The 15,774-nt window shown below is 39.5% G+C and overlaps 2 protein-coding genes across 5 annotated transcripts in view; both read left to right on the top strand.

The window, feature by feature from the left end:
* Window positions 1-2,719, top strand: part of USP10 (ubiquitin specific peptidase 10) — a 74,406-nt gene extending 71,687 nt beyond the window's left edge. For all 4 annotated transcript variants that reach the window (XM_077830714.1, XM_077830716.1, XM_077830715.1 and 1 more), the window contains one exon: window positions 1,658-2,719. In XM_077830714.1, the coding sequence (XP_077686840.1) occupies window positions 1,658-1,845 (188 nt within the window). In that variant the 3' untranslated portion in view covers window positions 1,846-2,719. The remainder of the gene's footprint in view (window positions 1-1,657) is intronic.
* A 9,382-nt stretch (window positions 2,720-12,101) lies between these two features.
* The window catches only part of CRISPLD2 (cysteine rich secretory protein LCCL domain containing 2), a 40,198-nt gene continuing 36,525 nt past the window's right edge, over window positions 12,102-15,774 (top strand). Inside the window, exon 1 of the mRNA XM_077831260.1 lies at window positions 12,102-12,153. The gene's annotated coding sequence lies outside the window, so the exon portion shown is untranslated. The remainder of the gene's footprint in view (window positions 12,154-15,774) is intronic.

Consider the following 15,774-nt stretch of genomic DNA (forward strand, 5'->3'; position numbering starts at 1 on the left):
CCATTTCAGTCTCCAGTCCATTATTGTTAGTCCAGAACTTTACACACACGGCATGCACAACTTGTACAAAATTTTAATGTCTGAAAAGAGGGTTTTTTAGAATTAAAGATATTTCTAATTAAAAATATAACAAGAGGTTTGCCTAAATATTCCTCTGCAGTAAGATAAAATACAAACTAGATCCTAGAAAATCTTATAGGGTAGTTTCTATCCTAAAGAACTCTTGAAATATACCAATAATTTAGAATGTGTATACTGTGTACCATAAATCATGCCTGTCTACTTTGTTTAACTTAAAGTACTCATAATATGTATTTGTCTTCATAGAAGTGTAAACAAAATCAGAGTAAATTTAAAGTGTGGTTCAGCTCTGAAAGGTAGACTGTGAAAATGACACTTTCCTACTGCTACTTGTTTTTACTGCTTTGTTTACTCCTCTTAGCATTGCAGAGAGAAACATAGCTAACAGAATGAGCTGGATTCTGTTCTTCCTTGTGCATTATTACCAGAATTATATACCAGTATAATTCCAAACAGTTACACCTGTACAACCCCAGTGAAGGCAGTAAAAATCCCCAGGTGTAGTTTGCACAGGATCAAATGGACCTAATTTTGCTGCAGAACATATTACAGGTGGTGACATTCTCAAAGTAAAGAATCCAACTTGGTTCCATGTTGAGATTGCAGGATTGGCACTCACAAAACTAACAAACAAACTACGCACATTCAAGTGCTTAGTATAGAGTGATTCTTATGGAATCACTTTTGTAGGGTGGAACCATAATTTAAGCAAAATTAAATGGGTTAGATGGGGAGTATCTTATGTTTGTAATAAAGACTTTTGAACAGAGAGTTCTGATATTGTAAAGTTTCATAATGTTCTCTTGTACATGAAGACTTGAGGTTTTATGATTAGATATGAATGAAGGTTGACTCAGGCTTCTGGTTTAAGTCACAGAGATGTCTGAAACTAAATATTGTAAAATACCTACTTTGATCTGCGAACAGTTAACTTGGTGAAGATCGTTTTGACTTGAAATGACAAACAGCAACAAACTGGACATGTAGGAGATTTCAAGCAGTTATGTTTGTTCTCAACTATTTACTAAGTTTGTCAGCACTAACTGAATTTTCTGAAGCTATGTTGAATTGTTGCAGGAAGATGGTCTGTCAATCCCATTGGTCTTTTCCTGTGAAGTAATCCTTCACTGAAAGCTGTGTAATAAATTAAAAATATCTATCTTAGACCTTTGGGACACTTGATCTTAAGAATATATTTTTCACTTCTTTAGAATCCTGAGTTTTTGTGCTGCCAGTGAAAAATCACTAGCATCACAATAGGTTTGTTCCTTTGTAAGTGCATAAAATTATGACAGTATTTGCTATCGTATAGATAATGCTGGTATAACTTTAAGTATTTGCAAAGGCATTTCTAAAGGTTTTAGTGGCAAACACTGTATAAGCATAACTTCAGTACAGGATAGCATGTAAACATGCCAGTAAACATGTAGTTAAACTCTTTAAAAAAATATGTTCTTGATTTCAAGTGAGTTGGAAAGTTTGTTTGAATTATGAACTTAAACAGAGGAACATCTTAGTAAATTTCTATTCCTGTTTTGTTTCCAGTGGAAGTATAAACATTAACTTCTCTTTGCAGTTGTCTATCATCATGGAAACAGTGCAACTGGTGGCCATTACACTACAGACGTCTTCCAAATTGGTCTTAATGGCTGGTTACGCATTGATGACCAGGCAGTCAAAGTGATAAATCAGTACCAGGTGGTGAAGCCGTCTGCTGAACGCACAGCCTACCTCCTGTACTATCGCCGAGTTGACCTGCTGTGAAACTTCCCTCTTTATGCTGTGTGTGCAAGATACCTGCTTTGTAGAACGCCAACTATCACTAACTTTTTTCCTCCTTTAAATGCTCTTTTGAGTGAATCCTTTTTCCCCCTGCAACTATGGGATAGAGTGAAAAAGGAATCTACCTTGGGGGTTGTGCACAACATGGTTTGTGTGTTGACTTGACTTTGCAGAATGAAGTCATTAGGTTGAAAGACTCAGTCTCACGAATCACAAAAAGATAAAATATTTCTGAGTTAATGCTGAATCCTAAGATGATAAAGGGGGTTTGCATTTGATTCCCACTTTCTAATTGCATAGTAGAAGAAAACCCTGCACCAGCAACAAAACTTGTAGATTTCTGTGAAAATAAGTTTTATCTTTACTTAAATAAAAAAACTAAAAAAAAAAAAAAAACCCCTCTCTACTCCCCCAGTAGTTTTTGATAAATGATAAAACATGAGCTAGTGTGTATCAGGAGACAATGGTTCTGTGCTTCAAAACAATGTACAAAAGTACAAAATGCAGAGTTGCTGGTTCCTAACAGGAAAAAAAACACATTTTAATAATTGTGCGATGAGAAACTGCTTAAGTACACATTGCAGATCAAATATTTGGAGTTAAAATGTTAGTCTATGTAGATGGGTGATTGTAACTTTATTGCTATTAAGAGATTTCAAACTGCATTTATGCTTCTGTGTACACAAGATTTTAAAAAATGGGCAAAATAATGAAGATTGATATTTCTTTAAGTCTGCTTTGTTTAATTTTGCTGTCTGCTCTCCTATAATGTTGAGTTCCTAATTGTACACAGTTTAGTGATATCTAGGAGTATAAAGTTGTCGCCCATCAATAAAAGTCACAAAGTTGGTTTAAAGTTGTGGGGTTGTGTTTCTTTGACTTTGAGTGTAAATTTCAGTTGTGGAAACTCTAGTCTAGAGTTACTATGCATTTTCTAATTTGAAATAATGCTATTTAGCAGGATAAAATTCACCCTGGTGCAGAGGGCACCAGAAGACCTATGTATCATGTAGGCCTTATTTTGAGGATTTAAGTGCAGGCTCCCTCCCCTCAGGGGTGCTATGATACTCATGACAGCATAATCATTATCTGATTTTAAAAAACCCATACCTACTAAGTCAAATGAGTTTTGCATTTAAAAAAAGAAAAAAAAGCAAATTGCAGGAAAAAGTTATTTTCTCCACTGTTTTCCCTTCATGTTTTTAAAATGAAGTAGCTGCTTTATGTTCCAGGAAATTTCTGTAGCATTTCCTTAAGCTGCCTAGATCTCTCTCTTCACTTTTTATCTCTTTGTCTGGCACAGGCAGGACAGCTTCTTTCCATCTAACTTCTCTGTGATTGTGCTGCTTTTTACTGTTTGTTGAAAGAACTGTACAATTTGCCTTTTTAGTACCTCTAAGGTGTTCATAGCTCACCTATTAATATAGTATCTGGTCACCCTTTTTGTGCTATCTGTTTGGCTTTTTCGTTAAAAGGCAATTAACCGTGTATTTGTACAGCACCTCACGCAATGTGGTTCTGGTCCAGGACTGGGCTCCTATGCACTACAATAATACAAGTTGTTAAGAAGAAGAAGGGGCTTTGGTCACCACGCCATAAAGGAGGAGTGGTGGGAAAGTGTTAATCCACAGCTTCAGCCTTCAGAATCTCTTCATCCAGGGCTGATCCGAAGAGGTGCCCTGCACCTTCAATTTTCATGGAAGTTAATCAGGCCCTTATGTCTACACAGTCATTCAATGAGGAGCAGTAAAACTTTACACTTTAGCTTTGAGAAAATATTGGCTGCCTCTCTCAGCAGAACTTCATTTAAGTCTCCCTGATACTGAGAAAACTGATGTTGAATAGGAGAGATTGAAAGTGACTTAAAAAGAATGAACACACATTGTATGCTGAACCATGATCCTCTGTCTTTAACATATTTCTTCTATTAAAACGTTAAAAAGAAGTAAAAATTATACTTCCTTAGCTGCAAGTGTCTATTACAAATCTTTCATTAGCTATATAACTGTTCAGTGAAACTGGAAGAAAACCTTATTTTGGATGTTATAAAATCAAATCTTGACTAAGATTTTAAGAAAGAAGTAACGATGTTCCCCATGATTTGGCCAAATTCAAGTTGGACAACCACATTCTCCCTACTGAAGTTTGCACTCTTGCTTTAGTTGGATTCTTCACTTCATTTAATTGTTGGGAGGAATTGCTGTGCATTGTTCAACTGCTGGTGTCTCCCATCCCAGAGGTGGGGGCATTTAACAGTCCCTCTATATAGTTTGTATTATACACTGAGTGTGGTTTGGATGTAAGTTGCTATACAGATGTTTGTTAGAGCTGGTTGGAAAAGTTCCAATGAAACTTTTCCTTCGGAATTTGCTGAACCAAAACCTAAGCACTTCGTGAAGACAGTTTGATTTTGACAAAATTCCACTGAAAACCAAGCACGGTTCTTGTGGAACCTGACCTGCCAGGTAGGTTTCCTGCCAGTTCATGTACCTGGCAGACTGCCCCAGAGCCCAGGCTCCTAGAGATGGGCAGAGAACATTCTTGTTTGATGGAGAAATTTGCAAATTTTGAACAAAAATCACTTGTTAAGTTGTTGAACCATGGTCACTAGCAAATGTGACTTCTCTGTATGTGATGAGACTTTCAGATTTTGTGAAACAAAATATTCCATAGTTTTTTAAGATTTCTACTCTTTATAGTTTCTGTAGAAGTTAATTATAGTGACATTTAAAAAAAAAAAGCTGAACTATTAATTCTGCATTACAAAATTTCTTGTGCCGACACTAGTAATCCTAGTGTGGAGTTATTAGAACTGGACACACAGTGAGAAAATAATCTTATTTCTTCACTTAAAACCTGATCCAGCAAAGCAAAGAGACTATTCACAGGCTTAAAGACAAGAGCATACCACAATCATATTAATCCATCCATTATAACATTAAATACATATATAAGCTTTCACACATTATGTCCTTCCCTGTCCTCCTTTTGAAATTGATGTTATAATTCCCATTGATGTCAATGGTGCATGATTAGACCATTTTACCAGCACTAAAAATGTTTTGTAATCACACTTGTAATTAACATACACTTTAATCTCACAAACCTGCACTGAGCTTTTCCTATGTCAAATAGGAAGTTGAAATGTGAAACAGACATGTAAGTTTACATTCCTTTTTCTGATGATAGTAGTGATTCTTATTACTTTAAATATCTAGTTGATATTTTTTGTATGTATATATAGTCTGTTTCTAGTAAATGTAGGCTATTATATAAAACCAAGGCTATGGCTACTCATAAGAGACTTTTCACAAAAACTACACTCTAAATCAGTCTTGCAAAAGAATATGAGCTCCTTTAGCTAGGTTTACTTGGGACCACGTCAAGTGATAATGATGTTTTTGAAAATATTGTGAAAGAGGAAATTGTATTACAAGCACAATGTAAAAGTGAAATACAGTAGTCACTATGATTCTGCATATTCATGTCATCTTTATAATTTTCTTGCTAAACTAAAATGAGAGATGCAGTAGAAGTGTTTCTTGTTTGTTTTTTAGGAACTGGCAGCGATTAATTTCAGGTGTAAAAACAAGTATTGCAATGTCTTTTGGTACCAAATAAACTGTTGCGTAGGGATTTTTAAAATTTAATTTGCACTAAGGATGTTGGACATGCAATTGTTGATGAAACCAGTGCAGTGAGTTACTCAAAGAAGTCAGTGAAAAGCATGTAGCAACATCTGTCATTACACAACCACAATTTTTATTTTCTGTTAACCTGTTCTTGTTTTTGTACAAAGTGTGTATGTTCTTGATTTCTATCTGTAACTGATAATGTCAAATGCATCAGAGCTAAGTGTTATAATTATTTAGTGATGTTCTTAAAGCAGATTTTAACCTTAGGAAAAAACTGTCTTGAATGCAAAAAAAGGCCAAGATTTTCAAAAACAGAAGCCTGAAAATAGGGCTCCTGAATCCTATACTTGAAAAATCTTGCTCTAAGTATAGCAACCAGAGCATGCCAGAAGTTCATACTGAAACAGGCTGATGGGGGGTGATTTTTCAGAAGAGCCATAGTGACCTACAAAAGGAAGGTGGGATTTTTCAGGAGACTGTCACATTTGGAAAATTCCACCCCTAGTGAATTAGTCAAAAAGTCCAGCATATCAGAGTATTGATTAAAGAAAATCAAGAACAGTTCAGATAAGTGCTATGTGATAAGTATGTGTTTTCATAACAGTTGACATAGCATTTCATTGTATCATTGCTTTGTGAAATACTTAGCCACCTCCATAGGCTGGCTACCTATATATCATTATGCCTCAGCCCAGGATTTTTAAGGTACTGGAGGAGCACCATGGAAAACCACAGAATTAGTCCTTTTATGAAGCATGTTTGAAAGTCTTTTTATTTCAGACAGTCTTTGGGCAGCATCTTGGTTGTGCTTTAATTACAATATTTCACTCTCCTATAGGGCCATCCATCCAAGGCTAGTCTTTCATGAATTTAGTTCCAGACTGGTCTTTTGTTGTCTGTCATTACTGTTCTCTCCCAATTTGCAGATAGAGGGGCAGAGGTTAAGTGACTCTCTCTTTAATCCATACAGCTAATACCAATAGTGAATATTTTATGTTTTTATTGTTGGAAGGGATTTGTACCATGGAAACTGCAGAAAGTCAGTGAGTAGTATATTGCTTTGGGTACACAGGTATTAGCCTGTAGTTCGAAAACCAGAAACAAATGGAAATACTTTCCCCTCCATCCTAGTTAATTCACTGAAAGAACCTTCTGCTGGTTTCCAAGATTTGCTCTTGAATTTGTAATTTGTCAGTTGTAAATCCATTCGTGCAAAACCTTTTAAATCACTGATGGAAAACTACTGGTAATGATTTTTATTGACCTAAGAGAAATATTCATATAGAGCAATTTTGAATGGATTCTGCCTTACCATATAGCTCACGCTCTTCAGACTCTTGCTAAGCATGGTTTGTTTGGGCCTTTTCATTTCTCTAATGGGAGGCTACCATGGGAAATCCAGGATGCTGAAGTAGTTCTGATGAGTTGGCCATGTGAATCTGTCCTGACCATTGCCTCAGCATGGTAATAAGAACACTGTGTTGCTAAAGCAGTGATCATTCCTATTTTAAAAAAATAAAACAAAAAGACCAAGCCTGACCTTAACCACTCCTGGCCATTAAAAATCCCTTGACACCCTTCTCAAGAGCAGGGGTGCTAGCTCTGAAGTTGTAGCCAAGTGGGCTAATCCTATTCCAGTTGCCAAACATCTGCAGTTTTAAATGGATTTGGGTTGTGTTCATTTCACTGTGTCATTCATTAAACTGTTGCAACCTAGGACTTCACACACCATGGCCATTTGGAATGTCATGGAGACTATTGGAACAGAACTTCCTGCTCCAAAATTGCATACCTCTGGAGACAATGGGCCGTATACTACTAACAGCTAAAATGCTTTAGCTGTTAGTAGTATACGGCCCATGGTTTACAGTGGTGTAGGTCTGAGTCTATCGAGTAGAGTGCAGTGGTACACACACTGAACGATTTATTACTAAAGTTCTAAACTACTGCAGAAAATTTCTAATCCACTTAACTGTTGGAAAACAATAGCTGGTCTCTCAAACTTCTAGCCATTAGAAATCTTAAGCACTTATTTTCATTTTCAATAGAAACTCGCTTTTTAAAAAATTATTTGCATTATATGTTGCAGAGAGATCTATGGGTAATTGTGCATTTTATTTTGTTAGCTTTATGATATTGGTGACAGCAGAAGGAGATTATGGTGGTTTATATCAGAGCAAATTTATAATTAACTTTTTTTCCTTCTTTGGGCAAAATCTCTAGAGAGAGAGAGTCGGGGAAGCTTCTACCAATTTCTTGCATCTGCAAACTTGCAATGGAAATTCACAAAAATAGGCTTTCTTACAGGTTAGTCCAGAGGGGATTACGCTGATTTAGAAGCATCCCCCATGCTATTTCTGCTCATGATCACTGTCTTCCAAATTGATCAGAAGAGGGGGAGAGTATATTGGGACCTCCATTTATGTTTGAGAATGGTTAATACATATATTGTGGCCCAGAAATTATAAGCTTGATGAGGAAGGAATTGTCTTCGTTTGTACGGCACTTAGCACAAAGGGGTCTTGATTTTCTGATTGGGGTCCCTAGCCACACTGTCATAACAGAAATGGACTGACTTGAATCAATAACCCGTCTCGGTACACTAACATGTGCCTCTTACGTGAGCATATATTTGGATTAGAAATGGAGTGTGATTCTGTTTGTCTAAAATCAAGGCATGCAGTCTGCATGTTAAATAGTGAAATAACTGAAATCTGTCTTTGTTTCTGTTTGTTGGCTGTTACATAAAAAGGTTTTTCTTATAAATTCAGTCCATTTATGTGGCTTTTCCCACATATGAACCAAAGAAGTTATAATCAAGACCATAATAACTATGAAGTGAATGGTTAAAAGTAACTTCTGATTTGTTTTGGCATTGACTGAATGTAGGACTTGAAACAGCTGAATGAAGACAAAATGAAAATTTAAACGTAACGTGAAGTGTTGGTTTTGTCTAAAACATGTAGCTTCCAACTCCTCCCACGGTCACAACAATTACCTATTACTCTGAAGTGAGTCAAGGCTTAGCAACAGCATATGGGACAAAGTAATCAAGATTTGCATCAGATAGGAAGAGTCTTGTTTCTGGCACGTTTATTTTCAGAATCAGATATGTTTGAATATCTGTCCACATTATGGAAATCCAGCCTATTTTAGTCGTTTAACAGTAGCCATGAAAGAGACTTGCATATTTTGGACTCTTGGGAAAATACTTGCAGAACATGATGCAATCTAGGCAACTGCCTTCTCTTTGATCCTTCACAATAAACGTATTATCATGTTCCAGTTCCATGGAAACACAAAGTGGACCAAATTCATGTATTTAAGTCCATTGACTTCAGTGAGCTTACAGCAGGGACAAATTTCATCCACTGAATTTGTATAGCTCAAAAATATCCAACAGAATCCCAGTGGAGATAAGTAGTAAAAATATGTAGACAACATAATGTTCCACCTCTTCATACTTCAATTGAAATGAGCCCTAGCTCACAAGTGATGAGAAGTTTAGCGGACTCACCCTAGTCCATAATACAACTGGATACAGTGTCTGGACTTGAGTGATGGAGCTAATTGTACATATCAAAGGAATACATCCCTTAAAGCAGGGGTTCTCAAACTGGGGGTCGTGAGGTGGCTATGTGGGGGGTCACGAGCTGTCAGCCTCAACCCCAAACCCCGCTTTTCTTCCAGCATTTATAATGGTGTTAAATATATTTAAGTGTTTTTAATTTATAAGGGGGGTCAGACTTAGAGGCTTGCTATGTGGAAGGGGTCACCAGTATAAAAGTTTGAGAATCACTGCCTTAAAGCATCAAGAATAGGGAGATGGGTAATTCTGTTCAGACTGACTCACTGGAAAGGGTTAATTCACAGCAGGAATGTGTGGGAATTACAAAATCACAAATTCCCCCCGGATCTGGAAATTATTTGAAATTTGTATATGGTGGTTAAATGAATTAATCGACTTTCTGGTAATACTAATGCAGCATCTTTAAGAGGCAGATGATTCACTGCGCCAGAGCAGTGTGTGGTTTGTACCACTTAGACTAGTGCTCAGACTGTCTTGGGAACTGGAGCCTTGTCATGTCTCTGGATTTGGATGATTCTCAGTGGTTGCCATTGGAGGGGAGAACTAAAAAGAGGTCAATGGGCCTAATGCTGTTGAGTTGGTGGAAAAAAGGTTAGTCTGTGAATTTAGCAAAACCATCAGTCCTGGAAGAAACTATGGAGCAAGAAAATTAATTCAAGAAAAATACAGTCCTATCTATGACTTCAAAGTAACTACGGCTATCTATCTGCCACTCCAGTCTGTCTAGTGTCCTGTTCATCGCAGCATCAGAGCATCAACTCATTTTGGGCTAAGGCTAACATATCCAAATTCCACTGAATTTCTATAAGCAAGGTAGAGCTGTGGGCTACAGATAACGGGCCATATGCCATTGTTTCACATGTGGAACTCCTTTAAAATAAACCAAAATGTCATCCAAATACAAATAGAAAAGGATTGACCTGACAGAGTGGATAATATTGTAGACATATTGTGATCTTCATCTTAGATTGTTCTTAAGGAGACTAGGTGTTTTGCACCCATGTTGTTCTAAAGAAAGATATTGATAATACTTGCCAGTGGATCTAATTTTTAAAAAGCCGTGCAGACTGGACGCCATGCTAGGGGATTTCTGTAAGGAGAACAGATATCCAGACAGATTGGATTCTGAAAACAAGATATCACTTCTCAGGAAAAGCTTAGCTCTGAAAAATGGTGAAAAGCCAAGAGTGATTAAGCAAAGACATCTATAGGGGTCAACATTTGAGAGAGGGGGTTCCCCCCACTGGTAAATTGCCCACTGTACTGGATAGAGTGGGCCTTGTTTCTTATTTAATGAAGATGGTGTTTCTAATAATCTATAAATCAAGTAAGATAAATCTATTTTTGATTTGCAAGCTTTGCTGTGTTTTAAATATATCCTTCTTTGAAGAATACCCTGAGAGTCGCAGTCTTCAGACAAGTATTGATGGGATAAGCTATTGACTGTTGGAAAGACTTTGGGCAGCAGTTTAAAAGAGAAAATGATCCAGACTGTTTTAAAAAGACCTTGGTGGTTTCTTGTGTGTGTATTTGTGTGTACACATACCAACATTTCTGCCTCCATCTTTCTTGAATGCCCCTAGACAGAGTAACTAAGGGATTCTCATTCAACCAATGGATGGCAGAGTATTCGTTTCACTGGTTTATTTCCCTAGCCTTTTACATTCAAATTCTCTTCTGCCCAAAGCACTCCCTTTGACAGCCACCAAAACCCTGTTGGAATCAATGCGTTGCTCTAAAATCCACAGGGTGGCTTCTTAGCCATCAGTCACAGTTATTTTGTTGTTTCTTCTGTTTTTAATGAAAGGGAGCCGGGACTGGCAGCGCCTCTCTGCGGAGCTAAGTACACTGGCGCTTCGGGGACATCCCGGCTGCAGTCTGCAAGCGCGGTCCGGCTCCGCTCGCCCCTGCCCTGAACGCTGACCCGCCCCGCCCGCCAGGAGTCGGGTTCAGACGGGCAATGGCTTCTCGGCAACTGCGGAGCAGCGCCCCCTGGCGTCCCTCTCAGCACGCGGACGAGCGGCATGGCGGGGGGAGAGAAGAAAGCTTTGCAAAGTGACAGCAAAGCCTTGGGAGATGAACTTGCCGCTTGCAGCCATTGAATTGCGATTTTCCTTCTTGCAGCGGTTCCCCACCTCTCCTTCCTCCCAAGCACACGCTGTCACCTCGCCGGTCTCTCGTTTGGCTTGGTTCATAAGGCAGTTTGGTTGCATAAGGCAGGTTGGCTGCACCTCTCCCCCCCGTTTCCTCCCTGCCTTTGAATCTAAATTGGTTTGTTTTGCAGTTAAAGCCTTTCCTTTGATTTCTCTCCCCCCCATCCTTTTCTGCTGCGGGCAGGAGGCTCTTGCTTAGCTGGGGATCGCATTTCCCATCTCTCCTTCGCAGCCAGAAACTTCGGAGCAGGCGGAGCCGCAGCTTCGACTCGACTGATCCTTGAAAAATTACGAGTTAGTGGTTTGGGGTTTTGTTTTTGGGCTCTTTTTTACTTCAAGGGCTGCAGCTAAGTGATCTCTTTGGATTTCACTGGTGAATTAAATCGGAGTCCAGAGCCCTGTCTCTCTGGCCCCATCAGTGTAGCTGGTTTCATGGAAAACTTGTAAATTATCATTTGGTTTTAATTATTGGTCCCTCCTCCCCCCGTCTCTGTCTCCTCCCCCCGCCCCCAGTTTTTTTTTCTCTCTCTCTCTCTCTCTCTGTTATATTACTCCATTTGGTAGGGCGATTCTCAGTTTTCTTGGGCTAGATGGTATCTCCCGGCTGCCCTGAGAGATTTGATGACACCCCTCTATTTTTTCCTTTTCTCAGAAAATAAAGAGCAGTTGCCAAGATCATAGAGGGCCAAGAAATGATCATAACCCTGGAGAGTATAAATATTGGTGGCGAAGTTCTGTGAAAACAGCATTCATCACTACCAGCTGTGCTGAGACCTTAGCATTCATTGCACCTAGGGACAGTTGTCACTTCCCTCCCTCCCTCCCTGTTTTCATATTTAAAATATATAATTTATTTTCCACAAGCAGGTTTTTGAGGAGTTTTGGCTTCTGGTGGACTTGCAGATTTTGAGAGGTAAGTGTTAAATTTTAACACCAGATTTTTGACACTTGTTTTAAACCTTTTGTTGTGTGTAACAAAAATCTCAGTGTTACAGATGTAGACGTTTAATAACGTCTCCAAAAGATTGTGTATGATGCCAAATTGCACTTTACTATTAAAGTTCCATTTATAAATAGTTCATAAGAGGTTAACAAAGTAATAGATGTTGTTACATAAATAGCATTACTAGGGTTATAGATGTTCTAAGCACATAAGTGGAAAGTGTCATTGATAATTGTAATCAACCAGTAGACCTGTTGGATGCTATAACCTCTAATAATTGACTGACCATTTATTAAAACATCTACTGAGTGTTTCTTAAACTTTTATAAACTATTTATATAAACTATTAAATATAAGTTATTTATTACATTTATGAATCTAAACTGGGTCTGTGACTAAACCTTCAAATACTAGTAGAACGAGGTAACTTTTGTTAACAGTTTAAAAAAACAACAACTTTTAGTATGGCTTTAGGTAGAAACTCACCCTCTTGTATTACACTAGAGTGGATGATGGTAGATCCAGACATTTTACCTCTGACCTTGAAAACACAGATTTTACAGTTTTAGGCGGTAGAGATGACAACGTGTTCTAAGTCACAGCATTTGTAATTTCACTCTGAATATTCTGCTGGGATTATGTTTGCAGAAAAACCCAACAACATTGTAAAGCCTCAAATATGTGCATGTTGGCTAAAAAGACAAGGCTGCATACACAAAATATACAGTGGGCATAGTGCTTGAATCTTGAGTTTATGTATGTGAGTGAAAATCTGATCCACCACGGGCTCTGCTTTGCTGGTTTTGAGTTGTTGCTGGCATCCTATGTTAACTCTTGCATTTGCCCATTTCCTCTGCCTTCTCTGTGTATAGTATCCCGTGGCGCTGCAAATATTTGCAGTAATAGCATGTATAATCAGGAGAATAATCCAACCATTTTAATATTTAACTAGGGGGCATTTTAGAGATCAATAACAATAAACCATTTTAAGGTCTGGTGAGGACACCACACTGAGGCTGACTTTGTCTGTTTGCCTGTGGGTTGAGTAGGGAGTTTTGCATGGCAGCTTCTAGAGGTTACCCGTGCTTCTACTGTCTGAGATCACAAGCTATCCATTAGTCTAGGAAGTAACTTTTTGTCAACGGTCTTTTCAAAACCCATTTAAATATGACCTCTTCAGATCTCAGAAAATACTTCTTCCTTTGTTCCCAGTTGAAATACAGTAACTCCTTGCTTAACATTATAACTATGTTCCTGAAAAATGCCACTTTATGCGAAATGATGTTAAGCAAATCCAATTTCCCCATAAGAATTAATGTAAATGTGGGGGGGTTAGGTTCCAGGGAAATTTTTTTTCACCAGAGAAAAGACATTGTATACATATACAGTATAAGCTTTAAACAGTTTAATACTGTCCACAGCAATGAATGATTGCGAAGCTTGGTTGAGGTGATGGAGTAAGAGGGTGGGATATTTCCCAGGGAATGCCTTGCTGCTAAATGATGAACTAGCACTTGGCTGAGCCCTCAAGGGTTAACACACTGTTGTTAATGTAGCCTCACACTCTACAAGGCAGCGTGGACTGAGGCAAGAGGGAGGAAACACAATAGATGCAGGGCAGTCACTGCAAACACTTCCCTGCAAAAACTGACATGGTAATAAGCCCACGTGATCCAGCTGGAGTGCACCACTCCCTCCTCCTGACGGCACATGGACGGCTGCACAAGTGCTGACTTTCCAAAGTGCTGGAGTGAGAGAGAGAGAGAGGTGCATTACCCCTTTAAGTCTGCTGACCGCACTTCAAGTATGTTGCCCTTTTAAGCAGATCAGCCAGTTCAGACAAGAAGCAACAGCTTCCAGCAAGCTCCCTCCTTTCTGTCCCCGAGCCCTGTCCCCCTCCTCCTCTTTGTGGAGAGGGGGTATGGAGCAGGGGGACATCCTGATATCAGCACCCTTCTTCTCCCCTTCCCCCAGCAAGCAGGGAGCTCCAGGGAGAAGCTCCAAGGCAGAGGGCAGGGCAGGAGCTGCGTGGCCACCTGAACTGCTGCTGAGCAGCTGCTGAGCCACATACCTTACAGGGAATTTAGGGGAGCCGATGGGGTAGGGGGGCTGCTGGCCCCCCTGGTTCTAATCCCCACAAGAAAGGGCTGCTCTTCCAGAGAATCCTGCAAACAGTGGACAAAGCAGGTGGCTGCCAAAGGACGTGATAAGGGAGCATGGCACAACTTTCAACGAGCGTGTTCCCTCATAGATCAGCAACAAAACAACCTTAACCGGGACAACGTTAAGTGAGGAGTTCCTGTATATTTGGCCGGTGAGATGCCTTCACGTCTGAACGTTCTGGAGGCAGTTTCTGCCGATTCACTGGTTTCTGATCAGTCCCAGATGTTACCATGGCATCGATACCATGAGCCTGATGCGCTTGAAAAGAGGTCATAGAAATGCTTTCTCCCCGTCCCCTGGATAAAGCAAAGTTTAGTCAGCTGGGACAGTGGTTGAGGAAGCTATCAAACTTCCAACTCGCACACCACGTGCGTCCAAAGAGTTTCCACCATTGGGATGCCAGTGATCTGGTCGCTGTCAGTGACAGGCTACTAGACAAGATGGACCCTTGCCATCTTATAGGGTAACTACCTACTATACTGGCATGTTTATTCCCCCCCCCCACTGGCACTCCCTCCATTTCACTCATCATTCCATACCCTCTTTGGTATGCTGGAGGGTTATTTGTTCAGATAATTCCCTTCACCTGGGAAACTGGTGCAACTGAATGTCTTTGGGCCAAGTTCTAGCCCCATTGAAATTAATGTCAAACCTCTCCTTGATTTCTAATTGAAATCAGTGATCCTATGGATGCACATTCACAGAGGATGCAATGGGTGATTTGTCTGGTCTAAAAGCACAGAGTGCTGGAAATGATACTTCCCCCCCTACCTGAAAGTCAAGTACTTGAAGCAGGGACTGAATACTTAGTCCACGAACATTAAAACTAGGTTTCAAGGCAGCCCAGCTGGGGAGAAGGGATCATGCTGTTAATTCACAAGCAGAGGAGAGGACTCAGAGAATAATGCACCATCTGTTACACTGTGTTGATTAGCAGCTGAAAGGGCTTGAGCAAAGTAGCCAAGGGTCTGTTGAGGACTTGACATGTTGACTTCATCGCGTAGTAACAAGTTTGGTATGTCTCTGGGCTGTCAGATGATTCAGCTGATTCTCAAGTTACAATTTCTTGTACCTGCACTGTGTGGCGGACGGGGCCCCTGGTTAGAAAAGAGAGTGAATCTAGGTCAGTAGGTATAGCTATGCCAGCTGTCTGCTTCTCTCCACCATACCCTAAGAAGCAGGCTGCATTTAAAATTCCTCATAATAAATAGCCACGGCAGATCATCTTTATTTAAAACCTCTTAGGGAAGTATCTGAAAGTAGGAATTGTTCCCTGACTTGGGCCAGATGGTCTACAAAAGTAACAGCTCATTTCCCACCTAGCCAGTTAGACTTCATTTATGGAGGGGTTTGTGCCAGCAAACAATGCCGAGAAGAGAACGAGGTTAAAACAATATTTATCTTTTAAAAAAATGGAAATTGTGTGCC

Source organism: Eretmochelys imbricata, chromosome 12 (assembly GCF_965152235.1).
Source record: "Eretmochelys imbricata isolate rEreImb1 chromosome 12, rEreImb1.hap1, whole genome shotgun sequence".
Taxonomy (NCBI): domain Eukaryota; kingdom Metazoa; phylum Chordata; order Testudines; family Cheloniidae; genus Eretmochelys; species Eretmochelys imbricata.